The sequence below is a fragment of the Pleurodeles waltl genome, chromosome 11 (assembly GCF_031143425.1).
Source record: "Pleurodeles waltl isolate 20211129_DDA chromosome 11, aPleWal1.hap1.20221129, whole genome shotgun sequence".
Lineage (NCBI taxonomy): Eukaryota > Metazoa > Chordata > Amphibia > Caudata > Salamandridae > Pleurodeles > Pleurodeles waltl.
Window position 1 is genome coordinate 867,671,898 of NC_090450.1, and position 15,373 is coordinate 867,687,270.

At 41.4% G+C, this 15,373-nt stretch overlaps 1 protein-coding gene across 1 annotated transcript in view; it reads left to right on the forward strand.

Annotated features, from left to right (window-relative positions):
* The window catches only part of LOC138265155 (sodium-dependent serotonin transporter-like), a 590,345-nt gene that overhangs the window by 343,559 nt on the left and 231,413 nt on the right, over positions 1 to 15,373 (forward strand). The window contains exons 6-8 of the mRNA XM_069212703.1: positions 3,801 to 3,904; positions 5,987 to 6,114; positions 7,242 to 7,354. Of these exons, the coding sequence (XP_069068804.1) occupies positions 3,801 to 3,904; positions 5,987 to 6,114; positions 7,242 to 7,354 (345 nt within the window). The remainder of the gene's footprint in view (positions 1 to 3,800; positions 3,905 to 5,986; positions 6,115 to 7,241; positions 7,355 to 15,373) is intronic.

Here is a 15,373-nt window from a genome sequence, read left to right on the forward strand (position 1 = left end):
ACCTTATCAGGAATCGACTTGGTCACAAATTGTAACGCTTTGTCAGGTGGCCCGCTCATCCCCCTCCTTGCAAAGGTATATGATGCACTGTTTTATCGACAAGTCGAAATCCTTTTTTTTTTTTTTTTTTTTTTTTCTTTCCTCTTAGTTCTGTTTTTTAATTATTTTATAAATTGTTATTTATATTTTTATACACTTAATGATACTGCTTAATCATGGGGACATCCATATACTTCTTGCCAACTGTATGTATTGTATCTTATATTTTATTGTATAATGTATTTATGTATGTCGTATTTATTTCCTGTCCTGACTTTTATGGCAATATTTGCCGAAATAAAGTAACGAACGAACGAACGAACGAACGAACGAATGCTGCTGCTAGACTCATCTTGGATCTCCCACAGTGCACCCACATCACACTTCACCTCACAGACCTCCATTGGGTGCCAATACACAAGCGCTGTCAATTTAAACTCCTCACGCATGCATACAAGGTACTTCACAATTTTGGACCGCCTACCTCAATTGCCACCTCCAATTCACCAGCCCACCAGACACCTAAGGTTTGCCTCACTCTCTCTTGCAAACACCCCTCGCATCTGCAAAAGCAGAACAGAAGGTCTAGGCTTCTCCTAACCTCCCCCCCAAAACTTTGAACAACCCCCCTCACACATAAGTGCCCCTCCTTATTTCTAGAATTCCACAAGATTCTAAAGACCTGGCTCTTCAACTAACAACCAGTAAACAACTTTCACACTGTCTCCAGTGCCTGGCTACCCCTCGGGACGCTTTACAAACCCTCCTGATAACATAACATAGCATAACATGTCCAGACAAATAGGCCAATGATTTTAAACTATTTCCAAGTTTTCTGAAGGACAGTAGGTAATCCTTTATAAATCAAACCTTCGATCGCTCTCATAGATAGAATATCACAACACATAGTAATCTGCAAAGACCTGCAAGAACCTGAGCAACATAAATGTATCATAATAGCAAGAGGAAGATTATTTCGATGAACTGACCTTGCGCTGCTCAAACCCTTTGAGGTCATTAACCTTTCCAATCACATCAATAGTTACTTGTGTCACAAAATGGGAGCAAACAATTTAACAAAATTCATACCTTTAGGTCCACCTTGCATGAAAAATGAATAAGAAATTCTTAGAACAAATCCATGTAATTTTCGTCATTCTTTTATTACACAAATATATAAAATCTCATTGCTAATCAAATACAATTGTTCCTAAAACAAGTGTTTCATAAAAAAGGCTTTATAATTTACAACCCTATCAAACAATTTACAGTACTCCTATGTATTAATTTTTACAATATTTTTCAAATTATTATTGATCAGATATCCCAGAAACGTTATTGAACCAGCAATTAGATCTAGTGGTGAAACCTCACTCAGTTTTTATCATGACCAGATCTATATGAATTTTAGCTTGAGCTGACACGTGTTTAGCAGCATCCTGTCACTTCTTCAGGGTTCCTGTATGTGCAGTCATCTTAAAGTAGACTAAAATCAATATAGGATAAAGGAATTAGAATACAAAAAATATAAGCAGAAAAAAATCAATATTCAAAAACAATTTAAATTCTGTAGTCACACAACCCCTTTCAATCTCTATTTGTAGTGAAAGATGCCACATTGGTTGGGAATACTATAAGAGGAGGCACCTGAATGAACCATTTAAAGGGGATTTGAAGAAAATAACGTCACAATAACAAAGTCAGCTAAAGCGGGGAATATCATAATTGTTAGTGTGCTATATGGAGAATAATTGAATCCAATGCTTGATAGTAAAGGTAGTTAATTGTTTCATTTTGACTACTAATTTTCTAGCTTTCTTCCTGGTGCTATTTAATGTCAAATGGTACTACATCATTAAGGAGTGTCTTAGACTGTTGAAATGCTGAAATGAAAAGCCACCCTTGTGTGTGATATCTCTATGAGTGATAGGTAAGAACCTTGTAGCCTAGTGTCATTGTGGGATAGGAATTTAAATATTTGAAAGAATTAGAATGTAATTTGAATCTTATTTTTTCTTGTTTATAATTGTTATCATTATCTTTAAAGTGTGATCAATCAAATGGATTTGGACTTAAGATTTTGAATTGAATGATGAATATAATAGACGTAAATATGAGCTGTGTCTGCACTTGATCTAATAGTAGGTTGTTCTTACGGGATTCGTAACTATACCTATAATAACTTTCTGTGTGGGAGTCGTAATTTTCCTATGCAGAGGCAGATATCAATATTTAAATTCCCTTGTGCTTGAATTGATGTTGTATACTGTTTGTGAAAATCAATTCCTCTTGCACATAAAGGGTACTGATGAGATAGTTGAATATTCAAGATTCAGATTGTGCCATTTTTAATTAAATGTTTTAGGCTTTGAGGTATAGATTACTTTACTGATTGAGTGATATGTAACCAGAAAGATTATGTATATAATAATATCATGATTATATAATCAGTAATTTAATTGTAATGAATTTCTGTGAAAACGTCACAATGCTGAAGTTTAGAACTTGTTTACATTCGTTCGTTAAGAAAAAGTTATGAGTAGTATTATTTTCCAATCATGTACTGTGGGTATCTGAACTCAGTTTATGAAAAGTTTGCATGATTAATAAAAATCTGCAATATGCTCATTTTGGTAATAAGTTATGCTTTTGAAAATAGATGGAACTTTAGATGCATATTTTTAAGGTTGTGTTTGAGTCGCTGATGTTAGATCCACCTAATTAGGTACAAAACTCTTTATATGTATGTGTTTTTTAGATGACACTTGGGAGAGGAATTGAATGTTCCTTTTAAATAGAAATTAAAAGGGATTGTTTGACTACAGAATTTAAATCGTTTTTCTACATCAATGTTTTTCTATTTATATGTTTTTATTGTAATTCCTTTATCCTGTATCTCTTTTAGTCAAATATAAGACAACTGTATATACAAGAGTGCTGAAGAAGTGTTAGGATGCCGCAAAAAATATCGACTCAAGCTCAAATTCATTTACATCTGGTCATGATTAAAACCAAGTGAGGTTTCACAGCTTGATCTAATTGGTGGTTCAATAAACTTTCAGTAATATCTGAACAACAGTCATTTGAAAAGGATTGAAAAAATTGATAAATAGGAATACTGGAATTGTTTGATAGGATTATTAATTATACATTTTTTTGTGTAACACTTGTATTAAGAAGTGTTTGTATTTGACTGGCAAGACGATTTTATATATTTAAGTAATAACAGAAGAAAAAAAAACGGATCTATACTAAGAATTTGTTATTTTGTTAATGTGGGGTGGACCTATACTTATGAATTTTGAAACAAATATATATATCATCCCAGGAACCTTCATACCTCAGTCTTTGATGGACACACTAGAGTGGCATGAGGCATTCCCAGACAACCAACATCACTTTGAGGCCATGGGAATGGAACACTGTGTGCTTTACCATACTATTGCTCCTGTTATTTTTTTCCATTTTAATTTGCTCATGACCCAAAGACTCGCTAAATGTTGCACAACCACAGAAATCTCCTTGTGCTTTAGAAGTGAATAAAGCACAATATGGCATGTGCATTTGTTTCAAACTCCCGATGGATAATAACAAGGGTGATTTGCAAAATGTATTTAACATTTTTAATGCTTTGTCAGTATTGCATGTTTCATTTGGTTGCCTCAGAATGCTGACAAAAATTGCTGACATCATTAACTAATGCACATAAGAACGAGGTCTGTGATCTTCATTTAGTGTAATTCTTTTGTTTTAATTGACAGGTTTGGGTTGATGCAGCAGCACAGATCTTTTTTTCACTCGGCCCTGGATTTGGAGTCCTCTTAGCGCTAGCCAGTTACAACCCATTTCATAACAACTGTTACAGGTAAACAATTATTAGAGGATTAACACATGCATCACAACAAATAAAGCGTATATATAGAAGATCATTATTTCTTTGCCACAATCAGGTAAGAGACTGCATAGACTTCACAACAAAATTACACTACTTATGCGTTCGGATCATCGTGAGTTTGTAAAGTCCATTTTGTTTGGATAAAATGCAAAGTGGTCAAGGTCATCTCACTACACTCAGGTGCAACGCTGAGTACCAGCCTTGGGGGAGCATAGAACAATTCAGCTGTGTTTGTAATAGGCCCAGTAATAGGTAACATGTCAATCCTGTATCAGTCATGTAATTATAAGAGCCAACTGTTATCTCCTCATAATACATTTTGAAGCAAAACCTACCTAATTAAATCACAGGTGAAGAGAAGTTACAATTTACACAGTGACTAAATCTAGAGATGAAACTGTTTTTAAATGCAGTTTCAAAACCAGGTACCCTAGACGAAAACTAGCTACACATTTCAATTATTTCTCTTCAACCTTGGTTCAGTGAAACAAGCTTTGCTTCTCTATTCATTGAGGGGGAAATACCAGGTAACTTCTGCAATCACAAGCTTGACGTGCATTAAGATTTTCACTCATATTTTTTTAATTATTTTGTTCCTGAAGATCTTAGGGTATACTGGCTCCTATATAGCCATCACTTGATGTACATACGGTAACATAATCTCTGCGAGATGCACATTACCAAATCTTCAATCTTTACTTTATGTGGACCCTAGAAGAGAAAGATAGCAGATGGATTTTACATACTCTCTTTGAATAAAGCGGAAATCAAGTGTGAATGCCACACACTGAAAGATTTAGTGCCTCACCTGCTCCTCAATCACTCTATAATGGGCCATACCATCTTTATGAAATGCCTTTATGCCCCCCCCCCATCAAAATAGCTATCCAAGAAATTCATTCTTGGGTGCCACAACAAATGCCGAGTAAAGATTGGACCAGCAAAGGTCTTTTCAGATTCCGAATGAATGATACATCCAAAAACATGTCCTCATCTGCCCAAACACATTGTCTCTGATTATCCACACACCAAATTTCCATGTGATCTGGACCCTGCCGGCCCGGACCTTATTTTACATCAGGCATGAACAAAATCTCATTATGAGCATGAACTGGGCACAGTGTAATACGAGAAAGTGATGCATCTACTCGCATGCATGAGCTGGGGACTAATATGTAAATCTGAGCAGGGTGTAGGAACTAGTGAAGTATGTTGTATAAACAGAAACACTGCCCCAGTCTTGCCTTTGGATTCACAGTAACAGACTGTAGCAGTGACACCTCAGATTAGGATGATTCATGCTATGGAGTTAATAGCTACTGACAGACCGAGAACAGCAGCCAGGACAAATACTGCAAAAGTCACAGTCAATATGGCAATACCCACAAACCAGACGCAGAACACAAACAGTATCACAAAATGTTTTGATTGCTATGTCGGAACAATGGTTCACACCTGTCCCTACATTAGTCATTAAAACGCAACTTGGTAGCACTAAAGTAATACTATCCTTTTTCAGTAGTGGTGTGAACACCCAGCTATTTCTGCAAGATTTCAGTTCTTAACTGCCCTGAATAGTTAATACACTTTTCCTCTGAGTTGGATCTGTCTCTCCTTAATTCTTCAGCAGAGGGATAAAGACAGATTGCTAGGTTTTCAATTATATTTTTCAAATTGTTCCCTTTTCCTCACCAGATAATAATGTACCAATGTATCAAAGGATATTGTAGACAATGTCTCAAATCCAAAAATCTCATACCTTGCACCCAGGTTCCTTCTTTCCAGCTCTGCACACTCACCGCATGTCATAGTTATATCACTTTTATTAACTTCACTTAAGCGTTATTAATTATATTGCAATAATTGTAATAATACACGCAGCATATTCCAGTAAAACTACTTGGAGAGGATTTACAGAGAATCTACCACCAAACCTACATAAACCTCACACACGTCATGTTGTCGACTTTTTTATCATATAAGCTCAGTATGTAACTTACACAGACATGCTCCATGCTCTTTCCAATTATGTGCTCACTTTATGCCTTTCAGAGATGCAATTGTAACCAGTGTGGTGAACTGTCTGACCAGCTTCCTGTCTGGTTTTGTAATTTTCACAGTACTGGGGTACATGGCTGAAATGCGAGATGTGGAAGTAGAAGATGTGGCAAAAGATAAAGGTGTGTTCAATATAATCTGAAATTAATTAAGAACATTCTGTTGACAAAAATCTCTGAGCAAGTGTTATAGACTAGAAGTTGAGTTGGGCCAATGAGCATCTTACTGTAATTGAACTGATTCTGACCTAGTAGAATGCCCTTCGTATCTATGCTATTAGTCTTAAATTAATGCACAACGTCGGTGTAAATGTGTGTTCCCATGGTTTTTAACATCTCTCTTGAGAAATGATAAGTACTTCAAAACTAGATTTATGATTGGTCAGTTACTGGGAACTACATATTCAAATAAGTATATGCACGGATCAACTGCCCAGCTTCTTCCTCCAGGAGGTATTTTTGGCGACATAAAAGTGTAACTGTAGCATACACTCTGACTGATAGTTAAACAATAACCACTAATATTATGAGCACTCTTCGTCCATTAAGGTTTAGAAATGTCAGTGTGATTTCCTGGTCGTCCATCTGGTATGAAGGCTTTTTGATACTCACTGGATTGAGAATGGCCTTTAGTGTCAATTCCTGTGACTCAACATACGTCTCGAATTGTAGATAGTATTTTGCTCCTCTTCTATTTTGAAATATACTTAAGGTCACTGGCTAAATAATACATTGAATGTTAACATTGCTTTATTTATTTTGCTTTCTTTGTACACCTGATCATTAGTGGATGTAACCATACTATTCCTCAAGATTTAGATTCTGCCAGACTATTGCATGGTTAACTCTGTTGTCTTATTTTGTATTATATTTTCATAGAGTTTAGAATTCCACAATTTTTCAGTTCCTCTACTTTTGTATTCCATTTTAAAGGCAACCCTCTATCGAGAAATCTCCTGGGGACCGTAGGAGGTGTGATTTACCTGAAGCTCGTTTCCATTTCCTTGTTACTCCATTTACAAGCTAGTGACCAATTTCTTAAATTAGCTGCTTGACACGTACTTTTACATGTTATAGAAGGCCAATACACTGCAACTTGACCATTGTTCTGATAATAAAGCATTTGAAAGACTTGTGACAAAAACTGGGACAGTAGGTCTAAGGTTTTCTTGAAAATGTTAGATAAAATACACAAGCACATTTGAAAATGGTTTTGCCTATCTAATATCCCATTTTGTAACGGTTCTCAGGTCCAAGCCTTCTCTTCATCACATATCCCGAGGCCATTGCTAACATGATGGGTTCAACATTCTTTGCAATCATATTTTTTCTGATGATGATAACTCTTGGACTAGACAGCACGGTAGGTATTTTCTCTAACATAAGTATAATTTGATTGCAATAAGTTATGTTTTACAAACTGGATCATCTTGAATGACATGTCATACTTGTGACTAACCATCACATTCCCCAATGTAATGTAAAGATGGCAAGCAACTATCACATCAGTTTGTTGGAAATAAGCAGCAGTCATGTCAATTAATATTTTCCCACAAGTCCATTTTACCTTGAAATCCCATTTTCTATACAACTGCTTATTTCACTGCCACAGTATGATTGGGAAATCAGCATCTCAGGACTGTCAGCTGTATGCCCCTGAAAGAAAGAAAATTAAGTTAACACCAAACTGTTACTAAGCTAAAGAATAAATACACAGAACTGTGTGGAACGTTTTTAAATAATATTCTGAATTGAGATACAATGGAAATTGATTTGAAGGCTACATTAAGATACAGAAGTTCGATATAAGATAAGTCTGAATGCTATAAATGATATGACTGTGTTGCTCAGTAATCAGCAAGTATGCTATTATTACTAAATGGCATGAGGGGCAAGAAAGTTAAAAGTTTCTAAGAATGCAAAAATTCCAGATATCAGTATCATACATAATTATATTTGCATAACCTGGTAAACTGAGAAGTCCAGAAGTAGAGACAGAGTGAAGACATTTAATATAAGTGAGAAGATCAATGTCTTGAGAATTTCTACTGGGTAATTCAGGCACTTACTGTGGTAATGGGAAAACACCATACAAAGGAAACAGCAGAACAAGTTACTTGTAGCTGTGATTCTCCAGGGTGTGTATCTTTCATAGCTTCACATGATTGAATCATCCATGTTGTCGAAGTGGAAGTCGTTCTGCAACTTTAAAATAGCAGTACAAGGCACGTAAGCTGAAAACGCCTTTGGCAGTGGCCACTTTGTTAGCTCATCCACCTCATTCTAAAGGACCAAATGTTGGCCAATGTGGTGAGAGTGCTCTCTTCCTCTCCCCTCCAGAAGTCCTCACACCTTCGTATAGAAGGGAGCTCCAAAGCTTTGCTCTTGCTTCAACTACAGCTAAGTGAACATTCAAACTTTTCTTGGGGTTTTGGTGTACTTCTGACATACGGTCCCTGAAAAATGGCAACAATTGAAAAGTCTAAGAGAAGTCTTTTTAAATCTGTGATTACTGTGGGAAATTAAAGTTTTTTCTGATGACCCACACAAGATATGTATTTACTTATCTATCCGGGTCACAAAGCCAAAGACTGCAAAATCTGCAGAACATTCTCTGCCAAGAGCCTCAACACCAGTGACGAGAGACTTCTCAGATGGATTAAAAAACATAAAGCTTCGAACAACCCTCTTCAGGGGATGAATTTGAGGCGAGTTCCTATAAATCTGTGGAAAAGAAGTGAAAAAGGAAAGCCTGATACTCCTGAATTCTCAAAGGCCGAATTGAGGTCTAAGGAATCCTCCTCAGAAGAACATGAGGGAAAAAGACAAAAAAAGCTCTAAAAATAGTCTAGAGTAAATCTTCCCTAGAAAAAGAGCAAAGAAAAAAGATATTCTCCAAAGTCTATGCCTCCACCATCATCTCCGTTCACTAAAAAAGTGAAGGTGGTCCCACCATCAGCGGTGAGACCATCAACGACATCACCAATGACAGCCATCGACAAACCTTTGTCTGTGCCTCTGAAGGTGAGGAAACCACATGCTAGCCCACAAGGAGTAAAGTCACAGTCAAAGTCACCATTGATAAAAAGACAGACTACGGACTCTTTGGTTGCTCGTGGGAAATTGAACCATCAATGGCACAAGCACCGTTGACGACACTCCAGTCAATGATAGCCCCACCAACAACACCGTTGTCATTGAGTTTACCACTGCTCATACCACTCCAAAATCCTCATCTACCTACAAGCTACCTCCTATGCAAATGATGTCTTACCCTCATGCTTCAGCAAAGCCATGTCTGGAGAAATGTTCTCACCTCTGCTCACTATCGTCATTGCCTCCCTCATTCAGGGCACATTCCCAAAAGCATTAAATACAGGCCAGATATCCCCTTCTTGAAGAAATTTACACTAGACCCTGATGATCCTGTCATCATCATCATAACATCTTTATTTGGCCACTATTATGACCATATAAGAGAAGTCAAGACAACTTACAACATACAGGCGGTCATTCTGACCGCGGCGGTCGGCGGTCGCCGCCCACCAAGCGGTTCCAGCCGAAAGACCGCAGCGGCCATTCCGGCTTTCCCGCTGGGCCGGCGGGCGACCGCCAGAAGACCGCCGGCCGGCCCAGCGGGACAGCCCCTTCAACAATGAAGCCGGCTCGGAATGGAGCCGGCGGAGTTGAAGGGGTGCGACGGGTGCAGTGGCACCCGTCGCGATTTTCACTGTCTGCACAGCAGACAGTGAAAATCTTTGTGGGGCCCTGTTAGGGGGCCCCTGCACTGCCCATGCCAGTGGCATGGGCAGTGCAGGGGCCCCCAGGGGCCCCACGGCAGCCGTTCCCGCCATCCTGGTTCCGGCGGTGGACACCGCCAGAAACAGGCTGGCGGGAAGGCGCTCGGAATCCCCATGGCGGTGCTGCAAGCAGCGCCGCCATGGTGGATTCCCTGGGCCAGCGGGAATCAGGCGGGAAACCGCCTGCTCCCCTTTTCTGACCGCGGCTTTACCGCCGCGGTCAGAATCGCCCAGGAAGCACCGCCAGCCTGTTGGCGGTGCTTCCGCCGCCCTCCGCCATGGCGGTCATGGACCGCCAAGGTCAGAATGACCCCCACAATGTCCAGTCACCTACAGACCCATCACTCATCTGTCAAGGTACCTAAAAAAGCAGCCTACACCAAAGATCACATTAACATCAACCATCTCCTGTATGACTACGAATTCGGCTTCAGGTAATGCTACAGCATGGAGGCAGAAACTCTGACATCTGACCTGCATGTGTGGTGGTTGATGGATGGATGGATGACTGTAATGAGAAACCTCTGCTCTTGTTAGAATGCATTGTATGTAAATTTGAGGGTGGCGTGTATCGCAGATAGATAGATGTGGTGGCAGTTGCGGGTAAAGATGGAGCTGGTTGGACAGGTTCCTCTCTGCTCCTGTCACTGACCCATCTTCTTGATTAAAGCTATGTTTGCTCACCTCCACATATCCGACTGTCCCTTGCCACAGCAATATTCCAAATCATGTACAATTCAATACTCATTAAAGCTAAAGTTCACCCCTGCCTCCAGATATTGCTATACTTCTCAGCTGTCTTACACACTGATGATCATCTAATCATCATTTGTGCCATGAAGTCTCAATGGGATTCGCTTGCAATGTCTTTGACTGGACTGGTTCTCCTCCTATTTACCCAACCAACACCAGTTTTTTCATATGGGCACCTCCAGGTACTATAAGATTCTTATAACCTGCGGAGTACCTCAGGGTTCCATCTTGTCCCTGTCATTTGAGATCTCAATATGGAGCACCACAGGACTCAACTCACTGATAAGAGCATTAAAATACATCATATGAGTACAGTATACAACTGTACTTGAAAGTCTCCTCTGCTTTATATATACATCTCAAACACTGACAGCACAGCTTTCAGACTTGGACGTCCAGGACCTATCTGAAGCTAACCTCGACCAAGACAGAATTCATAATATTCACTAAACACAGGCAAAAACAAACCCAGACCTGGTTCAATAAAACATACCTGAACAAATTTGAATCCTAACTTTCACCCAATATCATGTCACTCAGATTCATCCTGGACACTGACATCGCCCTCAAGGAACATATTGGCAATAAAATAAACACAGCCTAGTACCATCTCTCTCCACTGAAGAAAGTGAAACCTTTCCTCCCATAAAATGACTTTGGAGGACTGCTATGATTTCAAGCACATTTATAAGCAGGCTCTTTTCTTGCGGTGTCCGGTGTCCTTTTTTGATATCTCTTGGAGGTGTGCTCCCCATCCTTCCATTGAGACATTGGTGGTGACCAATAGGTGATGTTTTGGTTGAAGGAAGGTAGGACCTGAACATACCTGTTTACTATGCTGTCCATCAGGAAAGTACTTGTTTTGTTTTTATTGTTTCCTTTACCTTGTAATCAAAGGAAGTGAATATCTGTGCCCATTGTCTGTCCAACTATTCTTGTATAGCCCTTATGTACAGTCTTAGCACTGTCTAAGACACCATGCCTAGTAGTCTCCTGAGGAGGAGTACTTTTGTTTCTTTCTGCCTCCCACTTATAAAACAGCCATTTGTCTTTCCTATGATGGAAATGCTTTAATGCTTGTATTTATTATGAAATCTAAAAAATGAATCCTGCTTGACAGGAACAAACACAACTTGGGTTTGTTCAACTGAAAGTTTAAGGCCTTTAAAAGTTGGATACAGACACTGATTAAGTTGTTAGTAGATTGTATGTTTGAGCTTTCAATCATCCAATCAACTAGTTAAGGATATACTAGATGTCTTAGACATCCAAGGTGGGTTGCCACTGGAGCCATACTGCATATTTGGTATAGATTCTGGGTGCAGAATGAAGGCCAAAGGGAAGTACTCAAAATTACTAATAGGAACCAGCTTCCTCGAATTGTAGGAAAGGATGTTGAACGAATGCCAGTGTATGACCATACTGGATAAGGTCAAGTACCCATTTGCCTACAGTGACTGCCTCCCAAATGTTGTAGAAGGTAGATATTATGTCGGCTAAAGGGCCTGATGTTCTGGCACTGCATTCTTTGGTATCCAGTGCCTGTATGCTGTAGTTGTCTACAGGAGTATGATGGTTGTCAGCGTAGAGGATAGTCCTGACGGTAATGTAGAGATAGCTTTGATAGCATCTTTGGTATGACTGTGCTCTGCCTCTTCCTTGAAAGGACTGAAGTCCACATTGCTGCAAAACTCCTAACTGGCTGTTTCTTTTTTGATACCTTGATGTGTCATATTCAGATGCTTTTGAAACAACCATTCACCATCAAAAGGCATGTCCATGATTTGATATTGGATCTTTGGCACCTGCACCCTGAAAGAGGTGTCTCTCAGCCATCCTTTCTGCACCACCAACACAATGCAATCTGTCTGAAATCTGTGTTTGACACATCCATTGCTGAATCTATCAGTGTCGCTGAAGATTTCTCTTCTTGTTTTTATCCTCCAGCAGCTTTTACACATACAGAGTTATATCATACCTTATCTGTCAGTCACACCTGCCTACACTGCCGTGGAACTAACAGCCCTTATAGACAAAGCGGGCATATAGGACAATCTTTTCCCTGCCGTATCCATTCTGCTGCCTTCCCGACCTGGTGGCGCAGTACAAGGTGCCATTAGGTTTCTGGATCTCCTCTGTGCCACCTGCATGATAATTATCCCTCTCTTAGGGTGAACCAGATGGCATACTGGTGATTTTTTTAGGGCATTTATATTTTTTGTAGCTGGAGTCTACATAAGCTTTATACCTTCTTTCCATATGTGACCCAACTGTCGGATTGGCTTGACAGACCTCTTAGCTGGTTAGTTGCAATAATTTAGGAAACAGTCAATTTTCTTTACTGCCACAGGAAGGTTGAATCTTGTGGCAGCTCTATTGACCAAAGAATGAAATCTGCCAAAGTCATCAGGCAGTGAATCCATTAGTGGTGACATTGGTGGGTTTGTAATTGTGAATTGGGAAAATGTAATCACCCCATTCATCTCCCAACTGCAGGTCAGTTGGGTGTATTTCACCCTCTTTGGCATTTGTGTATTGGTAATCATCAGAAGTATCTACCTGGATGGCACATCCAAGAACTACTGCAGCAGTTGTGGATCTTGAGGTCAATTGGGTGTTGGCAGGTCAGTTGGGTATATTTCACCCTCATTGGCATTTGTGTATTGTAAGAAGTATCTACCTGGATGGCACATCCAAGAACTGCTGCAGCAGTTGTGGCTCTTCTGGTTGATACTGATCCACCTCTTGAGATGTTTGAGGAGCAGGCACTGGTGTTGTAGGATGTTGTTTAAGCAGAGGAGAAGGTAGATTTTGAGGACCGGTTAGGAAACGTGTATAATAGTCTAACATTATGGCCCTCATTATGACATTGGCGGTAAATCCCACTTACCGCCATGCTGTCTGCCGCCAACATACTGCCGCCACAGTGGATTACCGCCACCCATATTATGACCCACACATAGCAATCCGTCACTATACAGCTACACACACAAGTCCGCCAGCCCAAAGGTCAGTGATAAACTGGCGGTATCCAAACCCACACTGTTACGCCAACAGAACTACGCCCACAGCATTATGACACATGAATCACCGCAGCGGACATTCAATGACGCTAAACCATTGGCGGAACATACTGCAGCGCTCAAAGTACACACACAAACAAAACAACACCACATTGGGCAATTTGAACAACACACACCTGACACACATACACACACCACACCCACACCACTATAAAACACACACCCACAATACCCACAACCCTTTACCATTATAAACATGTGCCACAAGAGAGACAGCAAGACCACAGACAAGACCACAGACACACACCACCATCACCTATACACCATCCACGCACCCCACATCACACACTCCAACACAGCACCCCGCACACCCTCACCCACACCACTCACAATATGGCACCGCAACGACACCCCAGGTTCTCTGAGGAGGAGCTAAGGGTCATGGTGGAGGAAATCATCCGGGTAGAGCCACAGCTATTCGGATCACAAGTGCAGCAGACATCCATTGCAGGGAAGATGGAGCTATGGTCTGGCAGGAGTAGGAGGAGGACTGGACTCTGGTAAGTCTATTATTATCATCCCCCGACCTGCATGCAATCACAAACCCCCACCCTCACCCTCACTCCCATCACTTCACCACCTTCCACATACCCCACCATCACAACCCACTCATCCCAATAGCAAGCCCTGCATGTAACACCAATGCATGGACACCACTCACAGACCTGCATGGACACCTATCAACACTGCATGCACACTGGAGAAAATCACCTAGCCCACCAAATAGCTACTCACTCAAAGACAAATAGGCCAGGGTAATAACAACCATACAGGGCAACACACCAATGCACAAGATGACACACACAGAAACAATAACACTGCATTTACATTCCCACAGGTCCTCCACCTAACGTCACCGGAGAGGAGGTGCCAGCAACTTCCAGTCTGCCACCAGAAGGGGTCCACAGTAATGACAGCAGCTCTGGACGCTGGATCTGGATGACCAACCTGGCCCATCAGGGACCTTGGGACAGTCGGTAACCCAGGCACAGTTCCATACCACCACAGAGCCTCCATCTCAGGAAATACCAGCACAGTACCCACCCAGCGGGCCCATACCTCTGTCCCCAGGACACGTCAATCAGCAGTGTGTCCACTAGTACAGGGACCCCAGGCCACCCCATCAACACAGGACGATCAGGGACCTTGGGTCAGTGGCAGTGGGCACACGGTTCAGGGGACAGAGGCACAGGACAACAGGGAAGCTGGGAGGACTGCTGTGCGACAGGGGGAGGACAGGCCCAGGGAACCTCACCAGCATCCTGGGAGCATGCCACCATTCCCAGGAGACGATGGGCCAGACACTGGACAAGTTGCAGGAGACCCAGCGGCTGCAGGAGGGACAGTACCTGGGGATCAGGTAGGACTTGAAGGACATAAACACCACCCTGGTCACCATTGCAGGGGTGCTGGCTGACATGACCAAAACCATGAGGGAGGCAGTGGCACACCACCGGGCCCCTGACACTAGCCAATCCGATGAACAGTCTTTCACCTCGACTGCTGCTAGTGGATAGAAGGCCCCGCCACAGGACCAACAGGCCACCAGCACCCCACCCCCTGCAGAAGGAGAACCATCCCACAAACGGTCCCTCAATCCAGGCAGAAGCCAGAGAACATTGCCAAGACCCCTGCCAGGAAATAAGACTCTCCTGAATGTCACCCTTGTGTCCCACTCTGTCACCCTGTCCACCTTGAACTGCCATTGCTCCACTTCCCATGCCCCCTTGGACAATGCACCTGTGA